The 17,847-nt window shown below is 38.6% G+C and overlaps 1 protein-coding gene across 3 annotated transcripts in view; it reads left to right on the top strand.

The window, feature by feature from the left end:
• The window catches only part of SGK3 (serum/glucocorticoid regulated kinase family member 3), a 130,765-nt gene extending 118,978 nt beyond the window's left edge, over positions 1-11,787 (top strand). For all 3 annotated transcript variants that reach the window (XM_047783822.1, XM_047783823.1, XM_047783821.1), the window contains 3 exons: positions 1,644-1,799; positions 5,253-5,342; positions 9,912-11,787. In XM_047783822.1, the coding sequence (XP_047639778.1) occupies positions 1,644-1,799; positions 5,253-5,342; positions 9,912-10,082 (417 nt within the window). In that variant the 3' untranslated portion in view covers positions 10,083-11,787. The remainder of the gene's footprint in view (positions 1-1,643; positions 1,800-5,252; positions 5,343-9,911) is intronic.
• Positions 11,788-17,847: the final 6,060 nt, after the last annotated feature.

The raw sequence follows: 17,847 nt of genomic DNA, 5'->3' as shown, positions 1-17,847 counted from the left end.
CCTTCTATTTTGATTTCATAGGATTTATTTAGTATACTGGTGCTCTGCCTTTTTATCTTTGGGAGCTCTTTACGCCCTTCACCATAAATACCATGTCTTAAAGATTTGATTGCAAAAAGAGTGATGTTTACGATGTAATCAACTTTCCCAGTTTTTATTAAAGACACATAATCAGCCAGAGCTTCTGAATAACAAGAGCCAAGTAGTTTTACCACAGTAATATCATTCCAACCAAAAGCAAACAATTTTAGCTTACATATCCTTATAGGAGTAATGTATGTTTTTCTTTAAGCTTTTTAAAACATTCAGAATAGTTTTTAGACACCCCTCAAGGTCCTGTGAATGAGCAGCCTCATGCTGGAACCATGTCCTCATTGCTGGCACTTGCTGCCCCCACTAAGCTCAATTCATCATCAGCTGAGGCTTGAGCTGGGCTTGCCTATTTTGTTTTGGGGTGTGTGTGTGTGTTTCCTCTGAAAATTGAGGAGGGCTCAGTGAACTTCATCCCCTAAGGTATGTTTAGAGCATTTGTCTCATATTGCTAACTTTGAATGATAGATTACTGTGACAGCCAAACACTGTCTCTTCTTTGCCCTTGACCATGATCCACTTGTTAAGAGATCTAATTTTCTGGTTATGCTAGTGCCTTAGAAGACCTGATAACCACTTTATACCTTAAGTTCTTTAAGTGTTGGTTATTTGTCATCCTGATATTTCCAAATCCTTTGAATTTCCTTAGAGGACTTTGAAAGTATAAAATATCATTGTATATAAAATGTAATGTTCCCTGTTCAAAAGGGAACATTAATGAGACTTGTATTAACAATTTTAAAATGAAATTAGATTTAAGAAAATAAAATTTTCCTTTTTATTCAAAAGAAAAAATGAGAAGCATGTAACTTTTAATTTTAAAAATTATTTTAAGTTATTTTTACTTTATGGGTTCCCTGGTGGCTCAGGGGTTTAAAGGTCCAGTGTTGTCACTGCTGAGGCTCAGGTTGCTGCTGTGGCATGGGTTCAATCCCTGGCTCAGGAACTTCCGCATGCCATGAGTGCAGCCAAAAAAAACATTTTAAACTATTTTTACTTTAAAACTTTAAACTCAATAATTAGCTGGCTAATCCTCATGTTGAAGCTGTACCACATGTCTTTGAGCTGTCAGAGTAGAATTTTAATTCTGCAGAAGACTCACTGCCACACATACTTAGGAGAGCACTTTCTAGAAATCTGTTTTACTTGGTTCATTCCCAAGTCCCAAGAAATTATTTAATGTTTGAACTGTGTTGAGTCTCTATCATTTTGCCTGTGATAAGGTTGGTAGTTGTTTTCTTTAAAACAGATACCAAGAAATAGCAAAAAGACAAAAAAAAAAGATACCATTACAACTTTTATACACCTGTATGCATGGTGTTGTTGAACAAACCATCCCTAATTCATTCAGTGAACATGTTCTAAGCTCTGTAGTGTACTGAGTTTTAAGATCTCTTTGCATGGGAGACAACACTGCAGATGTACATACGCCCACAGAGATCTGTGCTCTTCTACACTTGTCCAGACCCAGACTGCTCTTTGTAGGTCAAGGTCAAATCCAACTGTTTTAACCCTGTTTGTACATAGTTAATTGAACGTTTTTTTTTCCCCAGCCTCCTTTTTATTGTCGAGATGTTGCTGAGATGTATGACAATATTCTTCATAAGCCCCTAAACTTGAGGCCAGGAGTGAGCCTCACAGCCTGGTCCATTCTGGAAGAACTGCTAGAGAAAGACAGGCAAAATCGACTCGGTGCCAAAGAAGACTTTGTATGTACATCTTGTTTCATATCCTCTTTATTAAGCTTTTAATTTGAAGATAAAACCTTATTTTATGTGTTATTTAATGGGATGAATACAGCTTTTAGAGAATAGCACCATAAAAAAGAAGCATGCTTGTCCCAGATTTTCACCAGTGTTTATATAGATCTGTACAGTGTTTAAAACACTTGGCAGATGCATTTTTTCGTTCGATCTTCATAACAATTTGATCTGCTCATTTTCATTCCCCACATCCACCTTTCACACCCTATTATTTATTTGATTTTCATTTGCTAGAATGTTTCCTCCCCTCCTTTCTTTAAAAAAAAAAAGTATGGGAGTTCCCGTCATGGCACAGTGGTTAAGGAATTCATCTAGGAACCATGAGGTTGTGGGGGTCGATCCCTGGCCTTGCTCAGTGGGTTAAGGATCTGGCGTTGCCATGAGCTGTGGTGTAGGTTGCAGACATGGCTCGGATCCCGTGTTGCTGTGGCTCTGGCATAGGCCGGCAGCTGTAGCTCCGATTGGACCCCTAGCCTGGGAACCTCCATATGCCTCGGTCTCGGCCCTAGAAAAGGCAAAAAAAAACAAAACAAAAAAAAAGTGTGGCATGGGTTTTTTGATCACCTAAACTTTTAGATCATGTCCCTAACAAGAATATAAGTGTTTCCTGGCTGCATGAGGTAATACTTTTTGCTTTGAATTAACATTAAATCACCTTTTTTCCTAAGAATTTAGTGACACCTCCTTGAAATAATTATGGGACCTACAGGTTTTCTTTCTTTCTTTCTTTTTTTTAGTAAGGGTTATTTAATCACTAGTGCAGTTACCAGTGTTATGTGAGTGAATTCATGAACTGCTAAGGAACATGAATTTGTAAATTCATTTAAGTTTCTCAGAAATTCTTGGAGTTCCCTGGCAGCTCAGTGGGTTAAGTCTCCACTGTTGTCCCTGCTGTGGCTTGGGTTGCTGCTGTGGTGCGGGTTCAGTCCCTGACCCAGAAACTTCCATAAGCCATGGGTGTGGCCAAAATTAAACAAACAATTTTTCAGAAATTCTTGGGGGCTGTTTGTTGATCAGTCTAGAATTCGAGCTGTGAATAATAAACTTGTCTGCTGCTGCTTTTCCCTTCCTGGATGCCCCAGTGCAGCAGGTAACTAACTGTCCCCAGTTTTCTCTCCAGCTTGGACTCCATAGTCATGTTTCAGGTCAGTCTTGCTAATGCTTTACACCTCCTTGCCCCTTGGTCCTTGTACTGAAATTGCAGCCCTGGCTGAGTCCAGCTGTCATTTCTGGGCTGCTGAACAAAAGTTACACAAGTGAGAACATTGGAAGCATGGTGAGGTCACTCATCTCCTCTGTCTTCTCCAGTTTAGTCTCCTACTCTCTGTGTTAACTATTTTAGACCTTCTCTCCAAATTTCCAGATTCCTTTTCTTCTTCTCTTTTAGCAGATGCTCCTGTCTTCTGTTTTATAGGGAAGATAGACTCAGCAAAGCAGAATTCATTCAGCTTCTTGCTAGCAGATTTGCAGAGTTATATACACTAGCCCCGGTCATTTCCTTCTTCCTTTTGTAGTGGAAAAGGTCAGTTTCTGCTTGTACTGGATCCCAATCCCTTGCAGGGAACCCTGTGCATGCTTGTTTCTGCCCAGATAACTGCTCCCTTACGTTCTGTTTCTTCCTGAGGAATAACTAAACGTTACCAAGTCTCCTGCTTCTTAAACCAAAAACCCCTCAACCCTGCTGTCGTGCAAGGTAATACTGTCTTTCTCTCTTCACAGCCTAACATGTCGAAAGTTTCTATAGTCATTCTTCCTTTCCTAATCTCTTCTCATTTCTCAGGCTACCACAGAATAGGTGCTAGAATTAAGTATTTCTGTTCTGCAGCTTGTGTTCTCAGCAGCATTTAAACTTTCAGTACTCGCCGAAGTTTCTGCAAGAGCACACACTTGTCTTGCTTTCCTTTCTATATTTCTGGGCATTCCTCCTTATTCTCTTCTATAAGCTCCTCCTCCTCACCCTGACTTGTAAGTGTTGCAGTTCCCCGTGGTTGGACAGATTTCTCTGTTCTTCTCTTGTGCTGTCTTCCTGAACAGTCTCAATTGGCCCTGTGGCTTTGGTTATGTCTTCATCTCACATTTTTATCTTTATCCGGCACTCTCTAGTGAGCGGTAACTCAAATAATACCTGCCTGGTCAACACCACCACTTGGATTTCTTGAGTGTCCTGCAAACACAGAATGTTCAAAATTCAATTTCTGCCATCTTCCTTCTGTATTCCTCAGGTCAGAAATCTGAGAGTCATTCCTGACTGTTCTCTCTTTCTCACTTTGGTGTTCAACAAACTGCCAGATCCTAATGTATTCGCCTTCTCGATTGTTTCCGTATCCAGACACTTCTTACTCTCACCGTTACCACTTTTCGTAGCATTGCTACCTTTTATTTTTCCTTTATCTGATCATGGCTCTCCAGTCCATTGCCCTGCTATAGTCAGAGTGATTTAAAAAGGAAACAACCCACATATGTGACATTCCCCTGCCTAAAACTCCTTGATGGCGTCCCATGATCCTAGAATAAAATAAGAAATTCCTAAGGTAGATCTGGTGTGATATGGCTCATTTTCTTCCTGAGCTCCACCTTGAATGACAGTCCCAATCCTCTCCTCTACTGCAACCTTATTGGGTTCTCATTTTCTTGATCAAACTAAACTCTTTACAACCTCAAGTCCTTTGTATTCTGCCTGGAATGTTCTCCCCTCATTCTTTCCTTTGGCCATACCCAGGGCACACGGAATTCCTGGGCCAGGTGTCGAACCCTTGCCACGGTAGTGACAGTGCTGGATCCTTAACCCCCTGAGCTATCAGGAAACTCCTCCCCTCATTCCTTATTTACTGGCTACTTACTCATCTTCCAGAACTCTGGTAGATACCACTTTCTCTGAGAAGTCTTTTTAAACCCACCAAACTGACTTGGATCCTACTTTTTCTACTCTGTGGCTCCTTGTAGGGAAAAAAAGTTGGAATCAATACTGTGCCGACCTTGGACAGTAGCAACCCAGAGTGAAATACTTCCTTTCTTTTCTTTCGCTGCACCTGCAGCATATAGAAGTTCCTGGGGCAAGGTTGGAACCCGAGCCATGGCAGTGACAGTGAGCCACCCAGCAGGACAACACCGAATCTTTAACCACTAGGCCACCAGGGAATTTCATGGGATATTTTTGGTAGTAGATCTTGTCACCCTGATTTTACCTCTAACTCGGGTATAGAACATAAGTCTGAGTAACTCTCCATGTCTGTCCTCATCATCTGTCTTCTACACCACTTTGCTCCACTGAGTAACATAAACATGCACCTAAAAAGAATTTCTGAGGCACAAAGTGAAAGTGGTTTGTCTTCTTAAAATTCTTCAGTGAATATGTAATATATTCTTCAGCGTTAATGAAAAATTTCTTTCATATTCTAGCTTGAAATTCAGAATCATCCTTTTTTTGAATCGCTCAGCTGGACTGATCTTGTACAAAAGAAGATTCCACCACCGTTTAATCCTAATGTGGTAAATTTACATCCTTATCTTTCTGAAATAGTGAAATGTAGCACTGTAACTTACATAATTGTAGCAATAGATCTCAAAATCTAACAGGAATCATACTGAATCCGTACCTGTATATTTATGAAATTATATCATTCAGGGTGTCTAGTACATCTGATAACTTCAAGATGACCCATAAGACTATGGTTACATTTATAGAGTGCTAAAAATATCTTCCAGGGCAGTAACTGTGAAGTTTTCTTTAGAGCATGTGTGAGAAAGGGATGAGCTCAATGTGTTTTTTAAACAGTGTAAAGTAATTATGAAGTATAATTTTCATACCAATAAGCTAACAAACATTTTAAGCAACACTAGTGCACAGTTTGACTCTAGACTGGTATAAAAACCAGGTACAGGGAGTCCCCGTCGTGGCACAGTGGTTAACAAATCCAACTAGGAACCATGAGGTTGCGGGTTCAATCCCTGGCCTTGCTTGGCGGGTTAAGGATCCGGTGTTGCCATGAACTGTGGTGTAGGTCGCAGACTCAGCTTGGATCCCCCGTTGCTGTGGCTCTGGCTTAGGCCAGCAGCTAGAGCTCCAATTCGACCCCTAGCCTGGGAACCTCCATATGCTATGGGAAGCGGCTCTAGAAAAGGCAAAAAGACAAAAAATAAAACAAAAAAAAAACGAGATACAAACATTATTCCTGGTAATGTAAATTGTTACATCTTACTTGGAAGACAGTAAGACAGTATGATAAAAATGTTCACTTAAGCTTGACTTTTTAAATCTACTGATGAAAACACTTTACTTAAAGTATTAGCAATGTTGAAATATTTGAAAATAAATATATAACAATAGGGAGATTGTTAATACATCAGCATAAGGCCAATAATTATGTTGCTAACTATTGAAAGCTTCCTATATATGGGCATGTATACTTTTCGTGTATTTGAGCATGTAATTTTTTGTGTGTGTGTCTTTTGTCTTTTTTGTTGTTGTTGTTGTTGTTGTTGCTATTTCTTGGGCCGCTCCCGCGGCATATGGAGGTTCCCAGGCTAGGGGTTGAATCGGAGCTGTAGCCACCGGCCTACGCCAGAGCCACAGCAACGCGGGATCCAAGCTGCGTCTGCAACCTACACCACAGCTCACGGCAACGCCGGATTGTTAACCCACTGAGCAAGGGTAGGGACCGAACCTGCAACCTCATGGTTCTTAGTCGGATTCGTTAACCACTGCGCCACGACGGGAACTCCAGAGCATGTAATTTATGCCTCAAATAAGGTACCAAGTTGTTGCTATTATTATTTTAATTATACGTGTTTTAAAAGTGAAGAAATGAAACTCAGATGTTATGTAGCTGGTTAGAAGTAGCAGAGCTAGGATTCAAATCTATGCCTGGGAAGTTCCCATCATGGCTCAGCGGTAACAAGCCCAGCTAGTGTCCATGAATATGCCGGTTCGATCCCTGGCCTTGTTCAGTGGGTCAGGCACCTGGCGTTGCCGTGAGCTGTGGTGTAGTTCACAGACATGGTTCGGTTCTTGTGTTGCTATGGCTGTGATTGGACCCCTAGCCTGGGAACTTCCGTATGCCGTGACTGCGGTCCTAAAAAAAAAAGAAAAACAAAACCTGTGCCTGATTCCAAAATCATTATTCTTTGTATGCTTTCTTATGCTCTATTGCCTTTTCTTGTTAAGTAAATGATAATAACGATAATATAAAATGAGCAGACAGTTGGAAAATCCTCATAATGTTAAATGAAAACATGGTAATTAGCATTTTTGTGATATAAGATTATAATAAAGACAGGAAGAAAATATAAATCAAGATTTATTTGGGATTGCAATACGTTAGCTGAATTTGCTTTTCTTTTCTTTAGTTTTTTTGATGTTGCTGTGAAATTCATGAAACTCTTTTTCTAGAAAATTAGAGCAGGATAAGGAAATCATTTCAGAAAAGTATTATGCAGTCCATTTAGGTTTTGTTCACAGTTGGTTTCAGTGCTTTGCTCTTAGCTGGTATTAATTAATAGGTGTGATATTATACACCATAAACCTAACATTTTGTAGACTGATTTCATGTAGCTCATCCAGAAGTGACTGTTTCAGAAGTGACCCCATAGGGATAATTTCTGTCCCTAACTTCTAGAATTTGCAGTAGGAAACTAGAACCTTCAAGAGTTACTGTATTTTTCTCTTTGTATTGAGAGTCTTACCAAGTTGAGTTGTTCCCCAGTGAATATGTTGTCAGGCTCATTAAAGCACTAGGGACTCATTGGAAATGGAAACAGTGTTGACTTAAGTGCAAAATAAAATCCTAGCATGTTACCATTTTTCCCCTAACAGAGAAGCAAAGATCCAAAAGTTAGTTCCTACACTGTTCTCAATACTTGTACCCTTTTACTTAAGCCTGACAACAGTTCTGTAAAATAGTACTGTTATTTTCCACATAATACCGATGAGTTAACTTAGGCACGGAAAAGGTTAAATAACAAAAAATTTAAAGTTACAGTTGCAGGAGTTCATGTTGTGGCTCAGTGGATTATGAACCTGACATGGTACCATGAAGATGCTGGTTCTTTCCCGTGCCTTGCTCAGTGGGCTAAGGATCTGGCATTGCCGCAAGTTGTGGCATAGGTTGTGGATCTGGCATTGCCATGGCTGCAACATAGGCCTGCAACTGCAGCTCAGTTGGACTCATGGCCCGGAAACTTCCATTTGCAGGAGGTGTGGCCCTAAAAAAGAAAATAAATAAGAATGCAGAACTGGAGTTTGAGCTCATACACATAGAGGGCGGGGTCCTCTCTCGCTCTTAATGGAAACTGTAGAGTGTTATATTCCTATCAATACTAGCCATGAGCCATAAGGATATCTGCAAAATATAAAGTCAAGTGAAGGAATGTTTGCCATCATTTACTGAGCACCTTCTATGTGTCAGATTCTGGAGATTTTACGTATTAACATATCAAATCCTCACAATAACTTTAACAGGTAGGTGGTAATTTTTTTTTTTTACCGTTTCTAGGACCACTCCCTTGGCATATGGAGGTTCCCAGGCTAGGAGTTGAATCAGAGCTGTAGCCACCAGCCTACGCCAGAGCCACAGCAGGGTGGGATCTGAGCTGCGTCTGCTACCTACCCACAGCTCACGGCAACACCAGATCCTTAACCCACTGAGCAAGGCCAGGGATCGAATCCACAACCTCATGGTTCCTAGTCGGATTGGTTAACCACTGAGCCATGACGGGAACTGCGGTGAGAGTTGGAATGTTTATTTCAGGTTCTCTCTTGTTTTGTTTTTGTGTTTTTTTTTTTTTCTTTTTTGCCGCACAGGCAGTATGTCGGAATTCCTGGGCCACGGATTGAACCTACACTGCACAGCAGCAACCAGAGCCACAGCGGTGAGAACGCAGGAGCCTTCTTACTTTACAGAAGAGGAAACACACTCACAGAGATAGGGTACTTTATACAGAATTATAGCCAGCAAATTTCACAGCTGGAATTCAGACCATGGCCTTCATCTAGAGCCCGTGCTTTTAGGGTTCCAAATGAGAATTTATTGACTTTTTTATATGTACATGAGTATAATTTTTAGCATCAGTCTCCTGTGTTGGGGAGTTTCTCATGTGGAAGGATCTAGCATCCTGGATTTCCACGGTCTGCTCTGCTGTTTGTAGACCTACCACACTAACTATATCCTTGGCTTATATATTTGTTCTGAATCCATTTACCTTGGTTAGACTTGATGGTGTGAACATTTTAAGGTTTCCCTTCCCTTAAGTAGAGATAACCAAGAGCTTCAGGGATGGGCTCTAAGAGAGAATCATTGGAATTTGAATCCCAGTTTTTATCTGTAAATACATTGGAAGGGGAGAGTCCATTTGCTTGTATTAGATTCGTGAAGGAAGGTTAACCACTGCCTTCGAGCCTGAATAGCCACTTTGCTTCATTTCCCAGGTTCCAGGCCCTTAGATCCCTAGTGCTAAGTGTCACAGCCAAATCCTAAATGACCTCTATAGCGCAAGAGTCACCTTTCACAATTTTACTTACAGCCCCTTCATTTCTTCATCAAAAGGCTTTAACCTCCCCCACATTGATGAAGCACAGATGCAAAATGCTGCCCTGAAAACCTCCCTGAGTCCCTTTTCTAAACATAGAGGTGGTGATGGGTAGAGAAAAAGCTAGTCACTTCCCGGGTCTGAGATTCAAATGAACATAGATGAGTTCCCTGGTGGCTCAGCAAGTTAAGGATCCAGTTTGTTGCTGCTGAGGCTATGGTACAGCTCTGGTGTGGGTTCAATCCCTGGCCCAGGAATTTCTCTATGCCCTGGGTGAGAACTCTGTTATGCTAGCCTTCCTCACCCTTTTCTCTCCTCCCCTGACCCAGCAACAAAAACCTTAACTCTAAGAAGGTCCAGGATAATGAAAGTCAGGAAAGGAAAAGCAGAAGAAAATGTTTCAAAGACATGATGAAGTAGAAAGACATGTAAACTTGCCAGGAATAAATAGACAAATTCATAAAGGGGTTTTAATGAAAGACTATATTAATAGAAAAAAAGCTAACGTGAATAATGTACTTCTTGATGTTTTAGGCAGGACCAGATGATATCAGGAACTTTGATGCCACGTTTACAGAAGAAACAGTTCCATATTCCGTGTGTGTGTCTTCTGACTATTCCATAGTGAACGCCAGTGTCCTGGAAGCAGATGATGCATTTGTTGGTTTCTCTTATGCACCTCCTTCGGAAGATTTATTTTTGTGAACAGTTTGCCATCCTGAAACCATTGAGCAAAGATAAGCCTATGGATGAGATGGAAACAACTGTTTGTGTGAATATATTCAAATGTTTTAACTAGTGCCTCATTTTTACATGTAATGTTAAAAACTATGAAAAATGTATTTTCTGCTGTATGCAAGAAAATAGGGCATTTCAGAGAGCTAAGTTTTGAATTCAGATTTGTATTCTTGTTTATTAAGCTTATTTTTAAACAGAAATTTTAAAAGCTATTGTTCTTAGCATTAACCTATTTTTAAAGAAAACTTTTTTGCTAATGACTGTTTTTTTTCCCTCTATGTTTACACTAACATCTACCCAAGATAGACTGTTTTTCAACAGTCTATTTCAATTCACTTAACATATATTAATGCCTTTGTAGCTCTCTACCTTGACCTTTGTCCTCAGATCACAACTATGCAATTGGTACATGGTTGTTTAAGAAGAAACCATTATCTTTCCATAATGAATCACTGTTTGACATAATCATTTCTTGGTAGGACTAAAATGTAAAAGCATACTTAATTCATTGGCTGCTAGCTAACACTTTGAATAACCATTTGTTCTGCAGATCAAATTAAGAAGTAACAAAAGGAAATCCTATGCTTTTGAAATCCCAGTTCAAATTTGTGAATTATTTTTCCTCTGGAGGAAAGGTAAAAGTTAGAAATTTTAAGTATTCCCAAAGATCTGAAGGGAAATAAAGTACTGCTGAATTTTTTTTTTTTTTAGGTGGTGCCAGAATTGAATGTCTCCATGTCATTTATTTATATTACCAATACATTCTATTTATGTTCTTTTTGGTCCTTTGAATATTTAATATATTGTTAAGTAGGTCTAAATCTTGGTATTTGCATTTGCAAAAAGCTATTCAAAACTGTCTTCCTAATTGGTTGATAAGTAAAAAATATTGAGCTGTCTAGAGTATTTAGCTAATTGGGAATTAAAAAGTAGAATAGCAAATTATGAGTCAGTATAAAGGTTTACAGTTTCACTACAATGTAACAAAAGTTAAAAATAATTTAGGCAGATGCATAGTCACTATCTTATGCATCTTAGAAAAAGTACAGGAAACTGACCTTAAAGTCATACTTAAAAGCCAACTAACTTATGTACTTATAATTGTAGAAGATAAATATTATAGAAAAACTAAAAATAATGCTTACCTTGGAATTCTCAGTCTTAGTTTAGAGATTTTTCAAGTCATATAGGAAAGAGTGAAGGAGTTTAATGATGCAGTCTTGTCTTCATGCTTCAAGAATTCGCATCTTTCCATGTATTTTCTCTTGAGAAAGAAATTACAAAAACATTTCACACCAGTATCCTTTAGCTTAAAATTGTTCTGCAGAAAGGGGAAAGGAGTGTACTTTTATTAGATTAATAATATTTGCATCCAATACACTGAATCTTCCTTTAGAGGTAAGACTTTAACAGTGACACTGTAAATACTTGGTTTGTTTGGCACTACTGTAAGTTCTGCTTTTACACAAAGTTTTATGCTTATAAAGCAAAATAAAAACTGTAGTTTCTTGTATGATTTTTTTATATAACTCATCCACTCCTTAAACTGCCAAAAATTAAAGTGCAATATTGTATATTTTTAAGAACTAATTTTAAAAAGAATGTTGATGTTTCTTGGATTGCAAGAAATACAGATCTTGTACAGTATAATAAAAATTAGCAAAAAGATTAATGATCATCTAAAGCCTGCCATTTTTGGGATGGGGGGGCTCACCTGCAACATGTGGAAGTCCCCAGGCCAGGGATCAAACCTTCATACCACATCTGTAACCAGAGCCACAGGAGTGACACCACCAGATCCTTAACTTGCTGAGCCATGAGGGAACTCCATGCCTGCTCTTATTTTAAATTAAAACTGCTGATGGTTACAATAGTGATTACAAACATGAATTATTTATATGTTTAAGGGAGAGAAGTATAAAATTTTACCAAATTTAAAAGTACAGAAATCATATAACGTCTGCTCTAGAAACCACAGTGGAATTAAACTGGAAATCAGTAACAGAAATACAATTTTTGGAAAGTCCAAAAATACATGAAGATTAAATAACATACTTATAAATAATACATGAGTCAATAAATATCAAGAGAAATTTTAAATATTTTGAACTAAATGAAAATGAAAACATAACTTAGCAAAATTTGTGAATACAGAGAAAGCAATGCTTAGAGGGAGATTTTATAGCATTGAATGCATATATTAAAAAGGAAGATCTAAAATCAGTAGTTTCTACTTTAGAAAAAGAATCATAAATCCAAAGTAAGCTGAGGAAAAGAGACAAGAATTAGAGCAATAAACAAAAATCAGTGAAGTTGAAAACAGGAAATCAGTGGAGAAAATTAATGAAACCAAAAGCTGGTTCTGTGAAAAGATTAATAAAATCCATAAGCTTCTAGCCAAGCTATTAAGAAAAAGAGAAAACACAAATAATAGCAGATTGGAAGATTCCATTGGTGTTAAAAGGATAATGAAGAAACACTGTGAACAATTCTGTGCCCACAAGTTTGATAACCTAGATAAAATGGACCAATTTCTTGAAATATAGTCTGCCAAAACTCACACAAGAAGAAATAGATGATCCAAATAGGTTTGTATCTATGAGAGAAATTGAATCACTAGTAATCTTCCAAAAGAGATTTGGACACCAGGCCCAAATAGATTCACTGATGAATTCTACCAGACATGTAAAGGAGAAATTATACTAATTCTTTATCATCTTTTTCAGAAGCAAAGGGAACATTTCCTAACTCATTCTATGAAGTCAGGGTCACCCTAATACCAAAGGCAGACAAAGACATCACAAGAAAACTGCAGACAAATCTCTCTCATGAACATAGGTGCAAATATCCTCAATAAAATCTTAACAAACTGAGTCCAACAATGTATAAAAAAAAATTATACAAAACCAGGTGGGATTTATTCCAGGTATGTAAGACTAATTCAGCATTTTAAAATGAGTTAATGTAATCCATCACAATAAGCTAAAGAGAAGAATCATATGATCATAATAGATGCAGAAAAGGAATTTGACAAAATCCAACACCTGTTCATGATAAAAACTCAGTAAGCTAGAGATAGAAGCTTCCCCAACTTGACAAAGATATTTTCAGAAAACCTGGTGAGAAACTAGTAGCTTTCCCACAAAGATCAGGAAGAAGGCAAGGATGTACCCTCTCACCACTCCTTTTTAAAAAAATCATACTGGGAGTTCCCGTCGTGGCGCAGTGGTTAATGAATCCGACTAGGAACCATGAGGTTGCGGGTTCGGCCGCTGCCCTTGCTCAGTGGGTTAACGATCCGGCGTTGCCGTGAGCTGTGGTGTAGGTTGCAGACGCGGCTCGGATCCCGCATTGCTGTGGCTCTGGTGTAGGCCGGTGGCTACAGCTCTGATTGGACCCCTAGCCTGGGAACCTCCATATGCCGTGGGAGCGGCCCAAGAAATAGCAAAAAAGCCAAAAAAGCAAAAAAATAATAATAATAAATCATACTGGATGTACTAGCTGTTGCAATAAGAAAAGATACACTGATAGCATGATCATCTATGTAGAAAATAAAAAGAATTTAAAAAATTCTGGAGTTAAGTGATTACAGCAAGGTTGCAGGGTACAAAGCTAATAGATAAGTAAGTCAACCACTTTCTTCTATACCAGCCATAAAAAGTGGAATTTGAAATGAAGATAAAATCACTTACATAAGCAACCCCCAAATTATTTAAGTAGAAATATAACAATCTATACAAGATATATATAAGGAAAACTACAAAACTTCAGAAAAAAAGAATAAATGGAAAGATTCTCCATGTTTATAAATTATCATTATCAATATTGTCAAAATATTTCTTCTCAGCTTGATTTATAGATTCAATGGTTTTGATCAGATTCTCAGCAAATTGTGAATATCAAACAGTATAAATTTTATATGAAGAGACAATTCAAAATAGCCAATACAATATTGAAAAAACAAAATTGGAGCACTAACACTACCTGATTTCAAGGCTTACTATAAAACTACAGTAATTAAGACATTGTAATGTTGGCTAAAGAATGGACATACATCAATGAGACAGAAATGAGAATGTAGAAATAGAACCAAACAAGTATGGTCAACTAGGACAAAAGAGTAAAGGCAGTACAATAGAGCAAAGATAGTCTTTTCAATAAATGGTGCTGAAACAACTGGATATCCACATGCAAAAAATCTAGTCAGACATCTTTACAAAAATTAACTGGAAATCGATGACTGATCTAAATGTAAACATGTAACACTATAAAATTCCTAGAAAACTGGAGAAAATAAAGATAACCCTAAGTATTGGAGATGTTTTTATACACAAAAATAATTTGTAGGAGTTCCCGTCGTGGCGCAGTGGTTAACGAATCCGACTAGGAACCATGAGGTTGCGGGTTTGGTCCCTGCCCTTGCTCAGTGGGTTAACGATCCGGCGTTGCCGTGAGCTGTGGTGTAGGTTGCAGACGTGGCTCGGATCCCGCGTTCCTGTGGCTCTGGCGTAGGCCGGTGGCTACAGCTCCGATTCAACCCCTAGCCTGGGAACCTCCATATGCCGCAGGAGCGGCCCAAGAAATACCAACAACAACAACAACAAAGACAAAAAAGTAATAATAATTTGTAAACTGGACTTCATTAAAATTAAAAGTGTCTACTCTGTAAGAGACAGTGTCAAGAAAATAAACCACAGACTGGGAGAAAATTTTTGCAGAAGATATCTGATAAAGGATTGTTATCCAAAATATACAAAGAACTCTTAAAATTCAACAATAAGAAAATGAACAACTGAATTTAAAAATGGGCTGAAGACCTTAATAGATACCTAACCAAAGAAGATGGCAAATAAGAATATGAAAAGATGCTCCACATCATGTGTCATCAAAGAAATGCAAATTAAAACAACAGTGGAATAGCACTGCACACCTGTTAGAATGGCCAAAATCCAAAACTGACAACACCAAGGATGTGGAGCAATAGGCACTCTCATTCACTGCTGGTGGGAATGGAAAATGGTATACCAACTTTGACAGAGAGGTTGGTGGTTTCTCACAAAACTTGCTTATGATCCAGCAATAGCACTCCTTGGTGTCTGCCTAAAAAATTTGAAAACCTAGATCACACAAAAATCTGCTCATGAATGTTTATAGCAGCTTTGTTCATAATTGCCACAACTTAGAAGCAACCAGTATATTCTTCGGTAGGTGAATGGATAAACTTTGGTACATCCAGACAATGGAATATTATTCAGCTTTAAAAAGAAAAGAGCTATTAAACCATGAAAATACATGAGGAAACTTCAATGTACATTACTAAGCAAAAGAAGCCAACCTCAAAGGCTATATACTGTATGATTCCAGGTATGCGTCATTCTGGAAAGAGCAAAACTATGGAGCCAGTAAAAAGATACGTGGTAGCCAGTGGTTAGTAGGGGGGAGAGGATGAGTAGGCATAGTACAGTCTTTTTAGGGCAGTGAATATACTCTACATGATACTTTATTGGTGGGTATATGCAATTATTCATTTGTACAAACCTATAGAATGTACTCTTTACCAAGAGCAAACCCTAATATAAACTATAGACTCTGGGTGATGATGATGTCAGCGCATGTTCGTCAGTTATAGCAAATGTACCACTCTAGAGATGGATGGTGACAACGGAAGGGGTTATTCATGTGTGGAGACAGGGAATATGGGAACTCTAACTTTCATTCAGTTTTGCTGTGAACCTAAAACTGCTGTAAAAAAATTAAATCTTAAAAAAGCATGACACCAGGTACTATGTAGCTTCTGGAAGAGAGAAAAAATGAGAGGGGGGATGAGAATGGACAAGGAAACAGTCCTCTTCCACCCCACCCCAAGTTACAAAGTTAAAATAAACCTGTCACTTTATGAGTATGCCAGATAAATGCCCTATGTGAATGTACCTAAAAATAAGTGCTGCTTCTTGCATAATGTACTTGTTTTACACAGTGGTATCTCCTTTAAAATTTCAACATATTGAGAGGCTTATAATTCTCAACCTGGCACTGAAAATTTGTGATGTTCGGTGATGCTCTGTAATAATAAAAATGTACGTATTTATGGCAATGTAGCAATAAGAAGCAATGAAATTTTGACTCTAGATATCACCATTATTTTCAGAGAGTTTGCAACATACAGTGATGCACTGAATAAAATTTTTAAGTGCTTATGTCTAATATTTTAAAGAATGTATTAAATACATAAAAACCAATTAGAAGATATTACTGGACTTGATGGATATAAAACTCCATTATTAATTTAGCATGGAAATGAATTGTGATAGTTAACTGATTAACCAAAACTTTAAAATACATATGAGTACCTTTTTGAAGAATTGATTCTCCCTTAAAACACAAGATCCATCAGGAGACCATAGCCTAGTTATTCTTATCTAAAATAGTATTCACGGAGTTCCCGTCGTGGCGCAGTGGTTAACGAATCCGACTAGGAACCATGAGGTTGCGGGTTCGGCCCCTGCCCTTGCTCAGTGGGTTAACGATCCGGCGTTGCCGTGAGCTGTGGTGTAGGTTGCAGACGTGGCTCGGATCCCGCGTTGCTGTGGCTCTGGCGTAGGCCGGTGGCTACAGCTCCGATTCAACCCCTAGCCTGGGAACCTCCATATGCCGCGGGAGCGGCCCAAGAAATAGCAAAAAGACAAAAATAAATGAATATAAAATAGTATTCACGACCACAGAATTGTAGTATGAAGAGTTTTAACAGCCGTTTGCTGTTGTACATTAATTTTTAATTCAGCAAAACATTTTCCTCACCACATCACTCATATAGATCATATTCCCCAGAGAAACAAACTCTGATGTGTTTTGTCAACCCTAATAAATATTGAAAGGGATGGTCTCAATTACTTTTCCATGAACAGTGGTCCAAACTTCCACCTCCTGGATCCCCCCTCCACTCTGTAATACAGCAGGATCAATAACAGTACCTATTAATACTAATGGGGAAGGAGTTAGGACAAGTTTTGGGTTTTTTTGGTAACAGCTTTTTTTGAGATTGAATTTCCACACCATAGTTTACCCATTTAAAGTGTACATTTCTCTGGCTTTGGTTTATTTGGAGTTATGCAACTATCACCACAATCACTTTTAGAACATTTTCATCACCTAAAAAAGAAACACAAGTAAATCAACTGTAATTTTTAAAAAACTGGATGGATGGATGAACAAAATGTGGTATATGCATACAATGGAATATTACTTAGCATTTAAAAGGAGTTCTGTAGTTCCTGGTGGCTCAGTCAGTTAAGAATACAGCATTGTGAAATAGCAAAAAAGACACACACAAAAAAGAGTTCCCGTCGTGGCGCAGTGGTTAACGAATCCGACTAGGAACCATGAGGTTGCGGGTTCGGTCCCTGCGCTTGCTCAGTGGGTTAACGATCCGGCGTTGCCGTAAATTGTGGTGTAGGTTGCAGACGCGGCTCGGATCCTGCGTTGCTGTGGCTCTGGCGTAGGCCGGTGGCTGCAGCTCCGATTCAACCCCTAGCCTGGGAACCTCCATATGCCGAGGGAGCGGCCCAAGAAATAGCAAAAAAGCCAAAAAAAAAAAAAATACAGCATTGTCACTGCTATGGCTCTAGTTACTGCTGTGGCTCAGGTTTGATCCCTGGCCCAGGGAACTTCCACATGTCTTCGGCACGGCCAAGGCAGAAAGGAATAAAAATTCTGTCATGCTACAATATGGTTG

The sequence above is a fragment of the Phacochoerus africanus genome, chromosome 6, assembly GCF_016906955.1.
Source record: "Phacochoerus africanus isolate WHEZ1 chromosome 6, ROS_Pafr_v1, whole genome shotgun sequence".
Lineage (NCBI taxonomy): Eukaryota > Metazoa > Chordata > Mammalia > Artiodactyla > Suidae > Phacochoerus > Phacochoerus africanus.
This window is presented reverse-complemented; position numbering and strand designations above follow the sequence as displayed.